This window comes from Convolutriloba macropyga, unplaced genomic scaffold (genome assembly GCF_964194025.1).
Source record: "Convolutriloba macropyga unplaced genomic scaffold, txConMacr16.3 SCAFFOLD_921, whole genome shotgun sequence".
In the NCBI taxonomy this organism is placed as follows: domain Eukaryota; kingdom Metazoa; phylum Xenacoelomorpha; order Acoela; family Convolutidae; genus Convolutriloba; species Convolutriloba macropyga.
Window position 1 is genome coordinate 3,233 of NW_027449916.1, and position 17,533 is coordinate 20,765.

The 17,533-nt window shown below is 38.2% G+C and overlaps 2 protein-coding genes across 3 annotated transcripts in view; one reads left to right on the top strand and one right to left on the bottom strand.

The window, feature by feature from the left end:
• Positions 1-1,502: 1,502 nt before the first annotated feature.
• On the bottom strand, positions 1,503-3,883 carry LOC142355419 (uncharacterized). The gene is made up of 2 exons (XM_075407606.1): positions 2,755-3,883; positions 1,503-2,368 (listed from the first exon to the last, which is right to left on the bottom strand). Exons 1-2 carry the CDS (start codon positions 3,881-3,883, stop codon positions 1,503-1,505), a joined length of 1,995 nt encoding a protein of 664 aa, XP_075263721.1.
• Positions 3,884-5,014: 1,131 nt separating this feature from the next.
• Positions 5,015-17,533, top strand: part of LOC142355418 (uncharacterized) — a 30,289-nt gene continuing 17,770 nt past the window's right edge. Inside the window, exons 1-4 of one of the 2 annotated variants that reach the window (XM_075407604.1) lie at positions 5,015-5,203; positions 8,903-11,599; positions 11,879-12,114; positions 12,507-12,667. In XM_075407604.1, the coding sequence (XP_075263719.1) occupies positions 5,039-5,203; positions 8,903-11,599; positions 11,879-12,114; positions 12,507-12,667 (3,259 nt within the window). In that variant the 5' untranslated portion in view covers positions 5,015-5,038. The remainder of the gene's footprint in view (positions 5,204-8,902; positions 11,600-11,878; positions 12,115-12,506; positions 12,668-17,533) is intronic. The other variant, XM_075407605.1, reaches the window with a different exon arrangement.

Here is a 17,533-nt window from a genome sequence, read left to right on the forward strand (position 1 = left end):
GAAGAGAATGGACTCTCGTTAAGAATGGACTCTCGTTAATCCATTTACCGACGGGAATACAAGCAAATGAGTGCAATCGTGATAACGCAGCTTTTCAGTGGAAGATATTAGACAAAACTAGAGGAGCTTTTTTTGAGAAAATGGAAACCGGCCATCAACAAGCGCGACAAATACAGATGACGAGAGTTGACACTGAAAGCTTAGTTTGGAGATCAAACTCCAACTTGAAAGACAGAAACGTTGCAAAAGGCAAAATTCAACTTTACAATTGAACGACACGAGGTAAGTTTAAGGTAATTTATGAACGGTTTTTTGAATAAAAAATGTTTAATTATGTAAGTCATGATGTAAAACTTTGTAGATACAATTGTAGATATGTAAAAATTCGTTTTTTAGTTTCCTTGAATGAGTGGAGTTTAATGATTTGCATTTTGATTCTGGTTTTTCCTTTTAGCATTTCCCTTTCTTTATAACCTGACGATGAATTCAGATTTCGAAAACGTTCGTAGGAAAGTTTTTAATTGACGATCCTTTTTCAAAATTTGAGAAAATAGAGACGTGCTTTGTCTCCACAGTGCGAAGGTTGGGTATACGCATTTGAGATGATGTCGAGGTTGAGCCGACTCTTCAGTTGCTTCAAGGCGAGGCCTTTATTCACAAAACTAGTACTGATAAGAACGCGCAACTAGACATTAAATGATTTGCCTATGGGCGTCCAGGTTCAGCCGTCATTCCTTCGACGTGAAGATTAACCCACTCGGTAAGTCATGCCCGAAAAACTTCGTTGAAGCGTACAATTATCGTGAGCTGTTGTGCCTCGTATGAGCTACGAATAATTGATGTCGAGAAGAGTAACTTCGTTCCGCTGTTGTTTTCCTGCAGGTGGGGGGGTGTTGGACCGTCCGCAACGCGCACTATAAAACAACTAGCTAGCAGAATTGCTGAAAAGAAAGACGAATCATAATCGGACGCAATAACACGTTCGCACGAGAATAAGCTTTGCACTCCTGCGCAGCGTTATCATATGCCTCTGATGGTGCCTTGGCTGCAAACGGCGGACTGACATTGATAGTTCATTCAGTGCGGGAGAAGAGGCTAGATTCATAACTCATCAGCTTATATAGAAATTCAATTCTCGTGACGCAGCACTATCTAAAGAGTTTTAGTGCCTTGTCTTTAAAATTAGGTACGATGCAGTGATGTCTCATAGTATGAGATCACTACTCATCCATTGGATTGTCCTGCGCGGCTTAAGAGTGAAATCCCTTTTTATTTTAAAAAGAATGAAAAACTTCGGTGGTGGGGGGTAGGACACTAACATGTGCCATCCTATGGATAAGGAAAAGATCTGAAATTTGTGTCAAATTTGCTAGTCTTATAAAATGAGATTTCAATTATTATGTCAATATAGTTTTAGCTTGAGTGTATTATTATTTTTATTATTATTATTATTATTATTATTATGACTTCGTGGATATGCCACTGAGATGTTATTCCCGCTGTTAGGTTCTAGGATATGCACGACAGTTTTCACAGATACAAATGAATGTCCATGTGCAAGGATTCTGCTCATTCCAGTTCCTTTCCAAATAGCTCCACATGTATTCAATGAGTTTCCGCTTCAGTTGCTGCTCACAGAAGAAGTCCATCACTTTCTGGATGACGTTCACTCGGAACCCCGTTCTGTACCAAAAGTTCAATCTCTGAACCTCATATTTGGCCTCTGGGAGTGCCACTCTTTTCCTTCTGTCCTCTCCAACAACTCGGATTTCTGAGAATTGCACATCATACTTGCCGCTCAGAAGGCTACTAAACATCAACAGATCTTTCAATACTTTAAAATAAAGTGGTGGTAGTAGATTCGATTTTAAAATAGGGTCCTTGTAGTCAATGCTCCCGCAGATCCATCTCATTGCTTTCTTGTGGAAGGATTCCATGATCTGGTATTCAGATTTTCTAAGTTCCCAGCATTCCGATGAGAAGAGCAGGATTGGTGAAAGAATGGTTCTATACAAGTGTACTTTTGATTCCTGTGGTAAAGCCATAGAAGTTTTTCGTCGCAGAAGGAACAGTGACTTCACTGCTTTGCCGACTCGGTGTTTAGCATGGTCTCCCCAGTTTAGATGCCGATTTACAATCAGACCAACATCTTTAACGAGGTCCTTACTTTCAATCGGGTTATTACCAAGCATGAACTGCATCTGGTTCAGAGTCCTTGGTCGATTTCCAACTTTGAATTCGGTTACAGAGCATTTCTTACTTTTGAACAACAGATGATTTTGAGCACTCCAATAGTGTAAGTTATTTATGTCATCCTGTAGCTTCTGTACTGAGGTGTCATCTCCGTTGAATATCACCTTGAGATCATCTGCAAAGAGCAGGGCAAGTGAAGAAAAAACAACATGGGAAGGTCATTTATGTATATCAAGAATAGGAGCGGGCCAAGGACAGATCCTTGGGGGACGCCTGCTGTGATCACGAGGGGTTCGCTTTTAACATTGTTGATTTTAACTTTTTGGGTTCTACCGCTTAAGTAGTCACGTACTAATTCAAATACTCCCTCAGACAAATTAAGTTGTAGTAATTTCCATAGGAGCTGGCTGTGTTTGATCTTATCGAAGGCTTTCGAAAAGTCAAATAGGACAAAAAAGTTCACGGAATGTGCAGATTCAATCATTTTTTAGATTTGGGTCAAGCTGTAGAGTAATTGAACAACAACAGAACGTTTCGTTCGGAATCCGTATTGGTAATTACTTATCTCAGCTCCGAAGGCTTTCATCAGTGCTCGAAACATGAACTTCTCGAATAGTTTTGAGACTATGTTCAGCAGTGTCACGGGACGGTAGTTGGATACTTCTTTTCTATCATTGTCTTTGAATATGGGTGATACGATGCCAATTTTCCATTCCGACGGAAACTTCCTTAGTCGCTTGATGTTCGCAAACAGATTTTTCAACGATGAGACTACAACGTTGAAAGTTTTCTTCAGGAATACTGGTGGGATTTCATCGTTTCCGCGGCTTTTGTTTGGGTCTAATCGCTCAAGTTCAGCCCTGATCTCCGCTTCACTGAATTCCAGCTGGATGCTGCCAAAGCGATGTCCACTTGGAGGTTCGAAGTACTCGTAATCATCATCTGTTACAACAGATGCGAAATATGAATTGAAGAGTTTCGCTTTTTCTTCATCCGATCTTGCTTCACAGTTAGTGGCTTCTGATTGAATCATGGGTGGCAAGTTGTCTCTCTTCAAATTTTTCAAGTACTTGAATATTTTCTGCTTGTTTCTCGTGGCGAAGAGAGATTTCTCATACTCAGCTCGATTTTCGTCTTGCATTCTTTCGCAAATTTGCGACAGTAGTAATAACTTCCTTGATTGCTGAGAACCTTTCTTGGCAATTTTCCTTCGCTCTGTCGCCAGTTGGTTAAGATGATGAGAAGTTTCCTGGGTGATCCACGGTGGATAGCTTTGGCGTTTCTTCGTTCTTTTTGGGGTGTGCCTGTCAATCAGCTCGAATAAACATTTGTACCAAAGACTCGTATTGATATAGCAATAAGGCTGGAAAGGGTTTGCTTTCATCTCGGTAATAACGGAATCAAAACTGCATTTGCAGTAGCTATAGTACTCGCGATGTAGTCTCCTGCTTATCCTCTCCCTTATCGCCAGGTTCACCTCAACTGGGTGGTGGTCAGAAAACATGTCAAGGTGTGCAGGTGCAACACTGTTGATCAAGGAGTCCGTCGATGTGAATACTAAATCCAAGCATGATGATGCGGTGGTTTTAAAGTCTACGCATTGTTTCAGGCTGCTTTCAACGACCAGGTTGATAACTTTATTTTCATAGTCATTGGATGATTGATAGGCTCCCCAATCAGCTTCGGGCATGTTGAAATCTCCTGTTAGAATAAGATCTCCAATACAATGGCGTTCCAAGAAAGAGAACATTTCTCCGATATGCTCTGGCGGGATCTGGTACTTACTACCTTTTGGGGGATTTTATAAAACTGCGATCCAGCACGGTTTGTTATTCTCGATTTTAACAATTTTTAGCGATGTTTGGATGCTCGGGGGAAGGCTGCTAATATCTATTTCTGTGTGCTTTATTTCATTTCTAATAGCAATCAGAACTCCACCGTGTGCTGATATATCTCTTACGGCTCTGCGGTCTGCTCTCACAATGTTGTAGTCTGGAAGAAAGAGTTCACTATTCCTGACATCTGGCGTCAGCCAGGTTTCAGTCAGGAGTACTATGTCGTAAGAATGTCGATGGATGAAGTCAACATGTCGGAGTCTTTTCTTCAAGTCTAACAGACTACGCACATTGAAGAGTAATACTTTGTAAGCGGTACCTAGTCAGAGCTCCTCAGCTTGTGGGTGCTCTGGCTTGCGGCGTCGCTGAATCTTTAGTTGTGCTGCGCTGCCTGTCATGGTATAGCGGAAATTTTCAGCTTCATCTCCATCTTTCCGTTTAGCTTCTTCTATCAAAGCCCGGATGGTTTCCCTGGCTTCTTTAGAGTAATCGTGGGATACACTTATACTAGTGTATTCCTCAATCTGGCACTGTTTCAAATTCCTCAATGATCGAAAAATTTGGGCTTTTTCATCTCTGCTCGTAAGGATTAGTTTCATAGGTCTTGGTCTTACGTTCTCCTCAGTACTCGCTTTTCCAAGCCGGATGGCTTTCTCATTTTTCAAGATCGTCGTCCTCACGCTCCTTCGCGTTCTGTTTTTTGCTTTCAGGCACATTGAAAAGCACCAGGTTGCTCTCGCGCTTCTCCAAGTCTTCCTTTTCACGGTCTTGTTGAGCAAGAGTCTCCTTCATTATTTTCTTCATGCTGTGTGCTGGATGATTTGGCGGTGCTTTTGTCCAAGCATTTTTGCACAGCCATATCAGCCCTGTTGATTTCGGCAGGGCCCGTAGAATGTTACTTAGTAACTTAGTGACGTTATAGAGTGCTAGTTTACTTTTGATTTTTAATATCTTGTTACTCAGGTGAAATGATAACTTTTTAGATTATATGCTGCATCGATTGCCTCATCATGAAACGGGCTCATTATGGAAAAGGTTCTCGCGCTTCAACTCTTTTCAATTCTGCCTTCCGCGAAGATAACTCCATATTGGAGGAGAGACCAATCAAGTGCAAAGCATTCACTTCAAGGCATGAATTGAATTTTGTTCCCCATTATCCACTAATTGAAGACAAAGTTAGTTATGAGCCTTTTTTTTTACCTCCAATTAACATTGTTCCAGAAATTTAAGTGGTCTAGGAATTTAATTTGAAAATAGCATTTTAAAGGGCAATTGGTGATTTCGAGAAATTTGTGATATCATTAAACAGCTGGCAATGACTCATTTGGTGAGTTTGGCAGCTTTTCGAGAATAAGAGACTGACGCTTAATATCATTGCTGTACGGCTTTATTATTGGGGGTATAGGTAAAATGACCCCTGAGCGGGCGGGGGGGGGGGGGGGTTATAAGTGATATGACCAGTGAGCTGCTGGGGGGGGGGGGGGGGTGAGAGGCTATAATGGGAAAGACCCAAATTTAAACATTTAATTAGCACAGCGTAAGTCTAAAATGTTACGAAGCCGGGGTACTAACAATAAGATGGCACTATCCATTTGCGCGTGGAATTGGCAGGGGAAAACGAACAGTTTTCTTTTCCACTAAGATTTGACAAGTAGTAGTAGTGGTACTAGTGCACATCTTTAGGGTAGAAGTTCCCAGGTGTTTTTTTGTCTTTTGAATGTCATTGGCGATGTGGGTTTTCTTTGTAATCGCCCAAGTTCTTATTAAAAGCCGAGAAGCGCTAGCTAGGATAAAATTGGTCTGATTGTGATCGATGTCATCTTTATGATGAAGAGGCGTTATGTTGATGGTTGTTACGATTTGAAGACGAGTTTTGGTAAACTGTCCTTTTTGATAGCTAATTTTGTTGGAGTGCGTTTGAAACAGGAAACTTCATGCGTAAAAATCAGGCGTATCATTTTTGCAGTATTTTTGATTTTTATTTCAAATCAGTATTTTTTTTCAAATGACACTTATTTTTTCAAATAGTTAATTCAAATCAAACAATGACTATGAGTGCGTACTTTCTGTGGTCAAATATAGGATTTACTCTGTTTTGGTAACGCGGTATACAACGAATAAATTGTAATGGGAGCATTAAAACACGAGTGAGGGGCGGGATAATAGATCCCAAATAAAAAGAAAAATCGACGGGGCTTGCAAACTTGGCAGGAAAATAAATTTTGTTCGTATTTATTGAGGTCTTTATCAATTTTGTCAATGGAAGTCTTTTAATGCACGCCAGATCATAAAATAAAATTTTTGATTGATTCTTCTCAGACACCATCAACTTAAACCGCACCAAGGTAAGCTTCGCACTCCTGAAAAGGTGTCTCTTATGTCTCAGGGGATGTAGCGCTCTAGAGAAGTCAAACACACTCGCCGATTTTTGTGTCTGCAATTGTTGACGAAGGTAGTCTGCACGGTTCATAATTCACTCGCCTCTAATTTTGTTTTCTTTTTTTTACTTGACTATCGCCTATTTGTTTAACTAATTTTACTAGACAATGCTAAGAGCAGCTACTTGATTCAGCTTAGGTCAATGACCTTTGATGTAAATATTTTGTGTTCACCTTCTGTTTGACAATGATATGAGCATGTATTTTTGCGGCATATTTACATACGCTGCTGTGATGTTTCATTGTGGGTGCTCACTGTTCCGTCCATTAGTTGGATCACTCAGCCCGTTTTGTTTATTGATTCTTCTTAGTTTATACCGATCATTATCTGTTTCAGATCTTTTTGAGGATCGTAAAGGAATGTATGCCAGATCGTTTTTCTATATAAAGCCCGGACAGATTTTAAGGATATCCTGTTGGTTAAAAGCTTCTGTAATTGATGCGAGTTTTTAAACCACTGTTTTGAGGCTTCTTCTTTTTTGAAAATGTGGTTTCGATTCTTTCGACTAGGTTCCGGACTCCTTGCTTCGACTAAGTTCCGATTTTTTTCCGACTGTTTTTTTAATGGGTGAGGGTTCAGTGAAACACAATTTAGTAGTCCACGCCAAACGTGAAAACAATCGTTTGGGTCAATCTGCGGAAAAATCAAAGATCCGCGGAGAAAAATTTAAAGTTTATGTGTCCTTAGATTAATCTGAGATAAACAGCTAAAAAGTTGTTGGAGAAATTTGTAAAGCAAGCCATTTTTTGTACTCATGCGACATTTTTAGTGGGCGCTTTTTTAGTATTAATTATATTGCTTTGTCAACTAAGGTATTTTTTGAGACATTTCAACAAGTAGCTATCCGTCAGGATTGTTCTATAAAATAATTTTGATCATTTTATTTTCTGTGAAGCAATTTGGTTTTGTCTTTGCTAAAGAGTATAGATCTAATCAATGCGCATTTGTGCTTTTTTTAAAAAAAAAAAATCAAGTTTTCTCTATTTGTTTTTTTCTTACTTTACTTTCATCTACGCTTTTGTTGACATTTGTTTAGCTAAAACTGTTTATTGTATTTCGGTTATGGGAAAATGTTTCATATTTTTGATGCGCTAGTTTTGTTGATTTTTTTTGCGTTACGTAGTTTGTTTGTTTGCTGTGTCAGCGGTCATTTTCTTAGTTAATGACTGAACAGCAACGGTCGAGGAAGGTCGCTCTGAAAAACGTATGTTACGAAGTTGTGTTTAAAAGCAATGTTTGATGAAGAAAAGTTTGGTGAAATTTCGATTTTGTTTCTTTTTAAGGACAATGAAACGATGTTTTGGCGACGTGGCGTTTTCATTATTGAAATTGTTTCCGATTTCGTTTTTTTTTGCAGTAATAGTAAGACTATGTTTTTTGGACCTGTCATAGGATAGTGGACAGGAACCAAAATAACAGCTGTTATCCAATTTTTCCTCCAGTTTTTTCTAGCCTTCTGCAACTTCCTGCCAAATCGCTTCCATGTTAGTTCTTCTGACTAATATCACACAACAAGTGGTTTGAGGGGCAAGTTTTCTGCTCATTGCTCGTTTGAGGGGCAAGTTTTTGCTCATTTCGAAAATGCTTTTGACCCAAATTTCAGAAGAAATTACAGCATCACCACACGCGTCTTAGTGATGAATGCAGAAAACTGACTTTTTTAACAAGTTATGCCCCGCAAATATTATAGATTCTTTTTAGAGAATTCTTTTCGTTTTTGCGTGAGCCAATTAACCACACAAACAACTAAGCCCCAGCGAAGAATTCGAATTGTCTTCATTCCAAAAACTTGATAAATATAAACAGTTGCAAGTAGAACAATTTTTAAGATATGCTCACAACTCTTTTGATCGAGCCATAGATTAGCGGATAAGAAGCAAAATGAAAGAGATATTGTACCGCATTCGTTAATGACTATAAATGAAACAAATTTGACATCTCCTCATAGCTTTTTGACGAGGAAAAGCGTTGCAATGCAATAGTTTGTCTTGAGCACTTAACATCGTTGAAAGCTAAGTTGGTAATGACGCCATCAGTTTTCATCCTTTTCAAATCCAGTCGTCATGGGAATAGTTACTTCAATTTTTTGTCAACGTTTGGTAGAATTACATGAAAAATATTTTTGCTGTTGATTTCTTGAATATTAGCTCCATAAAATTAATGACAATGAAATCAAAGGATTTAGAGTTTCGGAGGTGCAGTGGGAGCATGCCTGGCTTCCATGGCAAAGATCGGGTTTCGATTCGCACTCCAATCAGAAGATTTTGTAATCATACCCAATTTTAAACTTGCAGAGAAACCAATCGTATTTACTAAATGAGACTATCATGTAATACTAGCCTCTGAGACCGTATTTTATTACACCTGTATCTCTTTAAAGATCAACTGTCGCTTGAAAGTGTTACATGCCTGACTTTGATTTGCTGACCTTTTAGGAAAACCATACTCCTGAATTATCTAGCGATGAACAAGAAGTCTATCCGGAAAAGCATGACGTGTCAACTTCAACGAATGGCAAAGAGTCCACGGGATCAATCGAACAGAAGGATTTTACAGAGCTTCCGATGCCTAATGAGCAAAACAGTGATTTTGATGAAAATAAAGTTCTAATTTCTTCTCAAACAGCTCGTTCGAGGACAAAAATCAGTGCAGAAGGAAACGGTTTTTTAAATAGCACAACACCACCAAGATCTGTAATGCGCTCACATTCGGTGAGTAGTGACGATGAGATTTCGCCCGAAATCATTTCAAATACCAGCGAAAAGTCTAGCATCATTTATCAGGATTTTTCGACGTTAGCAACTAACAAAATAGAAAAATCAAATGTTCTATTGGAATCTCATGATGATAGTTACTCAATAAGTCATTCACATTTGCAAAATTCTGGTGTAATAGTTCTAGAAAATTCTCGACAACTCGAGGTGCAAAGTCAAGATTTATCTCCAACCAGTTATGAGAAGTTGGAAGAATTCCCTAACTTGGAAGATTTCGAAACAGTGCGAACTTCGAACGTGCAGTGCAAAATTGAATTGAGTGATAATTATAAAAGAAAATCTATACTTGGTTTTGAATCGGAGAATCCAAGTTTTGATAGTAACTATTTAGGCGATGTTTCGTCTGTTCTTTTTGAAGACGATGAAAGACCAGAAACGGTACCTAAAGCTGTACCCCGATTAACTAGGCGATATGTAAAGATTTCTAGATCTGTGAAGGAGGATAGTAAGCGTTCTTTGAGGAAGAATGCCAGAGCTAACGTTAATGACGTCAATGAAGAAAGGCGAGTTACACGCAGTGCAAAATCATTAGGCCGAAAAAGTGAAGGTTCGCAAGAAATTCTGTTCGAACTGAAAAAATTTTCCAATCTAGTCCATGACAACGAACGCAAAACCCTTTTTGACCGAGATCCAAATAACAGATATGCAAAAGAAAAGAGTGCAAAACTATCGAGGTCCGACGTTGAAATTGAATCTCCGGTAGCAACAGTCGATGACCAAAGCCAGCAAGATAAAAATTTGATCATTTTTGATTCATCTGAGCAAGAGCTAAACAGGGAGGAGACGTTTGATAATTCAAGAACTGACGAGATTGTTTCGGAGTCAGTAAATTGTACGGATGATCGAAAACAGTCCTCGGAACAGTTTCAACAGAAAGAGGGTGGACGGGATGATAATAGTAATGATAAACCGATACGTTATTTTGAAAAATATGAAGCTGTTTCTGCGCGTACGCGGTCTGAAAGAGTGATAAATGAACGGAAATATGCAGACAGTAAAATCATCAATCAGAGAACTGCTCAAAACAGTCCCAAAGTTTCGTCACGTGATTCAGTTATAACTTGCGGAACAACTCGAAGTGCTGTTGATAAATCTTCTAAAAAGATGGAAAACGAAGCGTTACGGATCAGTTCAGGAATAACTAAAACGAGAAAGAGCGAAAGAGATCCCGAAGCAGCGGTTGATAGTTCAAATTTTACCGAAGTCCAGAATAAGGTCCCTGAAGGTATGATTACGACAGACCAGGGTAGTCTTCAAGAACTTTATCAAAGTACACTTGATCAGAATTTAGAAGCACGTTTGAGTATTGTCGGCTCTAAAATAAGAGAATTTGTGGAAGCATTTCAAGATATCAACCCAGGGTCCGATAGGACAAGCAAGAATGGCGATGATAACGACGTTGGGAAGATTGAAAATCGAGAATCAGTTGAAAATCTTGCAGAATCAACAAATGTTATTTATCAGCAACCGAACAAAAAGGAAGTGGAAAAACTGAGTGGTGATCAAATTTTTTCTGGTTCAAATGAAGAGAGTGAAAGTAGACAATCAACGAGAGAACCATTTGATTCTCCTCGAAAATCTAAAATTTCTGACCAGCAGTCTAGTAAAAATCTGGCAAGAAGAATAACTTATGTTAATATTGGTACAACTGCAACTGTTACTTTTAGCAAGCTCAAGAAACAGCATTTGAGAAACTTTGCAAAAACGAGACAATCAGTTTCTTTGATACCATCGCAACCAACTGGAAGGAAGTCTGTCCAAAACGAGTTCGAAAATGTTGTTTGTGCTCAGTTTATGGAATCGAAGAACCGAAAAAGAGTTAATTTCGATGTTGACGAAACTAATGAAAAAATGTGCTTGCCTAATCCTGAGCGTGGGGGAAGTGGGTCTGGTTTCAGTCGAGTACCAAAATCACTCCCAGAAAGATGTTTTGTGGAAAATTGCGAATTTACATCAATTCCAGGCGTTCGAGCCTCCGAGAGAAAAGCTGGAAAACTGAAAAGAATGACGTTGAAAAGAGTAACAAGAGCAACACGTGGCGTTAGTAAAGCTCAGGAAATCGAAAATGACCACTTGGGTAGCGATGTTGATTTACAGATACAGTCTGAAGAACGAACGGAAAACTGTACTCTCGACAGAGCTAATTCCCAGGAGAATTTTCCAGCGAATCCGAGCCAACTTTATTGTGACAACTCCTCGGAATTATTGACTGAAAGAGAGCGCTTTGAAGATGTAGAAGTCCGACGTCTGTCTTCTATTATTGCTTCGGATGGTGAAGGTGAACAGCTGCAGTTATGTACTGAGGAGAATTTGAAATCGTTTCATTCTGGAGCTCATCAGTTCCAGTGGGACCAACAGGTAAGAAAATTAACTTTCATATTGCTACAAGGTTTATTCGCTGAACTCTCGTTTGGTTCGAAACGGGACTTCTATAGTATAGAAAACCCGCGAAAGCGTAGCGTGAACAATTTAAATTAGGCTGTTCTCTATCAATGTCTTCACATAATTAGTGGGCTTTCGTTGCCGCCCTGAATGCCATGAATTGTGACCCTAATAGTAAACGGTATTACGGTGACAATGTTTTCTGAGTAAGTCTCCAGCTTTGTTTTGTAGAACTTGTTTTGTTTTCTGATTCAGGTTGACAAAATAGGCGAAGGTGCTTTCTCCGAAGTGTTCCGAGTAACCCTCGACAATGGAGAACGGAGGGTTCTCAAAGTGGTACCTGTCAAAAGTGATATCGAGCGGGCAAATGCAGACAATGAGTACCAGATCACAAGTGCCCTCTCCAAGCTCAGTCCCAATTTTGTCCACTTGTACGAGGCTGCCTATCTACAAGGGAAGTACCCGGAACCGCTGGTTGATGCATGGAACGGGTAGGTTAAATTTAATGATCTAGATATATTTCAACAGTTGCTCTCATCAAATAAAATCAATGCCATTTGAGGTAGTCTATTTTCTTGTACCTACTTGTATAAAATTTTCTTTTCATTTGCCTGCGTGAGTTAATGCTGTTTCTTGCACTAATAATCGTTTTTCAGTCTAACGAGATGTGGAGATAGCAATTTATTTCTGGGGATCACATTTACAATATGGGAATCTCGTAATTTTTATAAACCCTGCTGGGCTTTTACTTAACGTTTTAGCCTTATTTGCCCTTATTCAAATTGGGCTCTAGTTGCTCAAATTGAACATGGACACCAAACAGAACATGATCTCCTCCAAATGTCTAGGAAAAAATAGTTAATTTATGCTTTGTTTGTTTCAGGTATCAATCTTTGTACCCCTCTCAAGCTCTCAATTGTAGCCCAGAAGCCTTTGGTAGTAAGACACACTTTTGTGTACTGAGTATGGAAGATGCAGGAACGCCTTTGGAACACTTCAGATTTGCTCGTATTGACCAAGTTGTCTCTATTGTTCAGCAAATCGGTCAGTGACACTAACTTGCTAACTAGAAAACTCAGTCTTCATAACAATATTTCTTGCGTGATCAACTAATAGAGCATGGGGGTCCATGTTGCATTTTGAAATTTTAAATACTAATTGTTCCGGCCCCTCTCTGAGGGGGGAGGAACCATATACTCAAATGGGTTTTTTTTGTTCAGTCAATTTTGGCCGATCGATATAATAATCGTAGAGAGTTGTGAGTGGTATCATTAGAAAGCACGTCCAGCGTAGAAAATGGAATTAAAAGGATTTTTTTCAGTTTTTGCTTTTTATAGGCAGTTATCGAGGTCTAAAGTTTTGTGAATATTAGACGTAATTCAGCTGTTTTCACCGTTTTTGACCAAATTTTCGTAAATTCTGAACAAATTCTCGTCAATATAGCTAAAATATTTTAAAATTGTTAATTGTAGTGTATTTAATTTTATCTCTAACGATAGAGGAGGGCTGCTGAATTGTTGGATCCGAGTTTTTTTTTTGGCTAGAATTTATGCTAAATTTTTCAAAAATCAGACATTTTTTGTCGAAAAAATGGCTTTTTTTTAGCCCACATGCTCTAAATTTGCTGGAAGTACACACCTTGGAACTGCGGCCATATTCTTCCTTACCTCAAAAAAGAAACAGTTGTACTCCCGATGGTATTAAGAGTCTTCTGGAATTTTATTTTTGCCAATTTTTTTGCAAATTTAAAGTCAATAATTAACAAAATGCATTTTTTATTTTTGACAAACTAAAAAATTTTGGATGAAATTGATCTTTTTTGCAACTGTTTCAACAGTTGATTGTTTTGTTAGACGCTCAGCCTTATCTGGGCTGATCTTGATCTCGCCATGAATCCTTATGGTAATTTTTTTTTAAATTTTATTGCGGCACGACCTTTTTTTCAAAAAGTTTCCGCTTTTATATGTATTTATGTAAATCACGGACATAAATTTCTAATCAGGGCTCAATTAATGACAGATAATGTTCACGAAAAAGGTGATCCAATGAGATTATATTATGGTTTCAGAATTAAGCTCACGGTTTTTATGGCTCTGACGAATTGTTTTCGTAAAAAATTTTTTGGACTTGTTGCGTTTTGTTTTCATTTCTTATGATTTTTGTAGTTCAATGACCTAGCGTCCACAATGATAGATCCAGTTATTTCTGTGAAGATACAGAAGAATCTAAACCTTTTTTTGCAGTTGTTATCTAATGTCTGTTGAGACTTTGAGTATAACTTTTTGGAGAAAATATCGGTGAATTTTGAAATTTGCCACTATTGTTTTCTATTTCTCTCAACTTCGGGCGCAGTCTCAGTAACAACAGTTGGAAACAGACTTTCTGTGATCTATAAATTAATGTCGGTAGCAATTTTATATTCAACTAATGGTTTTTTTTATTTTGGTACTACGCGTTTTCAATTTTTCTTTTATTTTTTATCATAATTGCATATTTTATGTTCATTTTGTTTCCTTGTCAAAATGTCACATTATTGACAACTCCAATTAAAGAAAAGCCTTGTAGCAAAAATGCACAACTTTGGAAAAAGGCGTATATGGATATGTTAATTGTTTTTATTGAATTGCTTTTTGGGCTGAGACAGTTGTCACCCAAAATTTTTAGGGTTTTTGATTTAGCCTAAGTTTGTCTTTCTTTTCGTTGTTGTACGCCATATACCCGATAACGATAGATATTAGTTATTTCCCCAAGACGTATAACTCAATCGAGTTAGATGTTTCAGTTTATAGCCGTTTAAACGAATTTCAAATTAAATTTAAAAAAAGTTTGTTTCGTCTGTCTCTTTTATACTTTTATTTTCGACACCATATAACTCAATCTCACCACTCATTGGGAGTCTCAATTTTTTTTGTGGATTGAAAAATTTTTTCCGCGCGCGCTTGGTTGTTCGTTGTGACTGATTGCTTCGACCATATAGTTTTATGAAAAAACTTCGAGATTTTTGTACTGTTCATTTTTTGGTTTTTTTGTTGACATGTCTAAGTAGTCCTTTTGTAAGGAAGACTCGTTGATTTTAAGAAGAAGGGAAAATGATGATTTAAAGTTGCAGATAATATCTTATCATTATAGTGCCTTAAATAGTGTGATTTTGTAAAATTGTTTTAAGTTTCGGCTTCTTTTTGATTGTTTTTTTTTTGTGGGCTCGTGACATATTCTCATTATCAACCGGTCACATTGGCTTCCTGAGGTGTTGAAATTTTTTTTGTAATCCTTTGTTTGTTGTGACTTTTGAATATATCTGTTTTCTAAAATAATTTAGGGTTTTTGAGCTTTGTATTTTTCAAATAGTTTTTCGATCGATTTGTAGCTTAGTCTCTGTAAACACAGGTCGCAGCTCGTTTTCAGTGAGCTATAATTTATAACGGTTTCAGCTTCAAAAATTTGTTTCTCGGCTTTGGTGCTATGGTTACTACGAGATTTCATAAATTGTTGGATTTTTATTTATTTGTACATTTCAAAGGAATTTTGGTTTCTTTTTAAAACTATAACAATAACCGTTGGTCCCATTGGCTTTGAAATTTTGCGCCACCAAACACTGCATAATGACATGTCTCAATTGCTTCCTATGTGGTTATGAATGAACATTTTAGTGGTTTCAGTTGATATCTGTTGACAATAATAACTGTGAAATTAATTAATTTCATAAATGGCACCTATTTGCTCTTTTTTGCACCTATTTGCTCTTTTTTGTGTACCTGTTACCAGTCGCATTGGAGGCAATTCCAATATTTTTTCTAATGAGGTGCCTGTTAAATTGTTTTGGTTTTTATCTGATGCAAGTCTGATTTTGTTGTGATTTTTTTTAATGGATTGTGGTTATATTTTTTAATAGACTTTATTAGACTTTTTTGTTCGTAAATAATGTTTTTTGTTTGATTTTTATTACTCTCTTTTCTAGTAGCCCTTTATCAACAACTTTCATCGGCCCTCTAGCATGGCATTATCGTATTCATTGGTTGTTTATTGAGGGATGTGTATGTTTTTGAAAGTTTTCCATCTCTTCATCATTTGGTAGCCAATTAAGTCAAGAATGTGGATGAGCGGGGTCGGAACCTTATGTCCGTACGCACATTACCGAGCCTCCTTGTTACTGTTTAGATTTAACAAAGCAATCTAGTTTTTAATTTCAGTTCGATGTTTTCTAATGTGTAATTCGCGTTTATCCTTTGTTTAAGATATTAATGAGCAAGTTTTAAAGCTCTCATCGATGAAGGCAAGATTCGTAGAAGCATTCATTGGTCAATTATTTAATCTTTTGGCAAAGTTTGAAGATCGGAGATAAAAAGTGGGTTTTTATGTTTTCCTACTATAAGAAGCAATTATCAGCAAGTGCTGAGAATGGCTCTGTATTTTAGATGAAGTTTTACGTTTTTACGTCATTGTAGTGACAAATTTTGCATTTTTTGTCCTATTTCTTGCCATTAACTGGTATTTAAAGAGCTAGCATCACACAATGCTAGCATGCTTATGCCCCAGCTGGCTACTACTACTACCGAAGCCAACCGCTCGCCGGTCGTTTGAGAGCAATTTCATACTTCACTGTACTCGCTCACAAAATGAATTCTGCCCACTTCATTTGGAAGGGTTAAGGTTAACTGAGGATATTGTAGAAAAACTGTATGTTAGACGGCAGCTTTTAGACTACCAATTAGGCAAAACAAAATTATTTTTCTTAGTTTTAGTCGCAAAGCTGAGTGTAGATATTTTGTCGTTTTCCTGGTTTAATTGCTCTCAAACGAAGTTTTGTAGCAATTATAGTCCTGTCGTCTATTTCGGTTTTTCTCTTGATTGTTTTTTTTCTGACACTTAATTTTGCATCCTCAAAAGCAAGATGAACGGGTAACGCGTGGAGGGCATTAAGATCCGCTCGGCTTACTAGACTGTCATTATGCGATTCATCGAAACTGTTTTGGAGACATGAATTTATGGTGTGAAGGGCTGCTCTTGGTGTTTGACCCCACCCTCTCCAATTCACACCTTTCCCCTTTTCACCCTTTCCCGGCATCAGCCTCTCTGCTCATCGTTCCACCAGTGGAAAGCGCATGAAAAAGGTTGTGTGGGTGCTGGAAAAATTGGAGGACTGGAGCGAAAAGAGTGGTTTTCTTGATCATACCGATGTTAGAGAGACAGAGAGAGGGAAATTCCTTAAAGTATGAAAAAATGTTTGCGAGCGGTTTTCTTTCTCGTACGGCTTTTTGAAATAGTTTTAAGAAATATAATTTTGATTGAGGTTTGATTATAAGGTTGTAATAGTTTTAGGGTTGTTTTGATAGTAGCTTGAAGGTTTCTGTTTATTAAATTGAGTTTTATGCTAACTGGGTGGTTTTCACCTTAAGAACATCTGGAACCAGAGAAGCATCCCTCAGCTTGTAAAAGTGAAGATTTACAAGGCATGCGTACGAAGTGTACTCTTGTATGGTTGCGAGAGCTGGCCAGCAAAAAATTCTGATATAAACAGTTTGCAATCCTTCGAAAATCGATGTCTTCGACGTATTCTCCACAAAGGACAGGACCTCCCCGCTGAAAGTATCACCACCATTGCAAAATGTGATTCCCTTGCCACGACGATCCAAACAAGACGCTTGCGATGGCTAGGGCATGTCCTCCGAATGAATCCGTCCGAAATTCCAAACGCAGCGCTCGAATTCGAAAAGGGCGATAACTGGAAGAGACCCCCAGGCGGCATACGCAAGACCTGGCGAAGAATCGTTCGTGACGAAGTAAAGAAGCATATCAAACCACCGAAAATGTCAGCGAAGAAATGGGAGACTGAATGGTTCGACCTGTGCAAGGAAACAGCCCAGAACAGAAAGCAATGGAGAGGTCTTATTCGGGACCAAAATGTGGCGG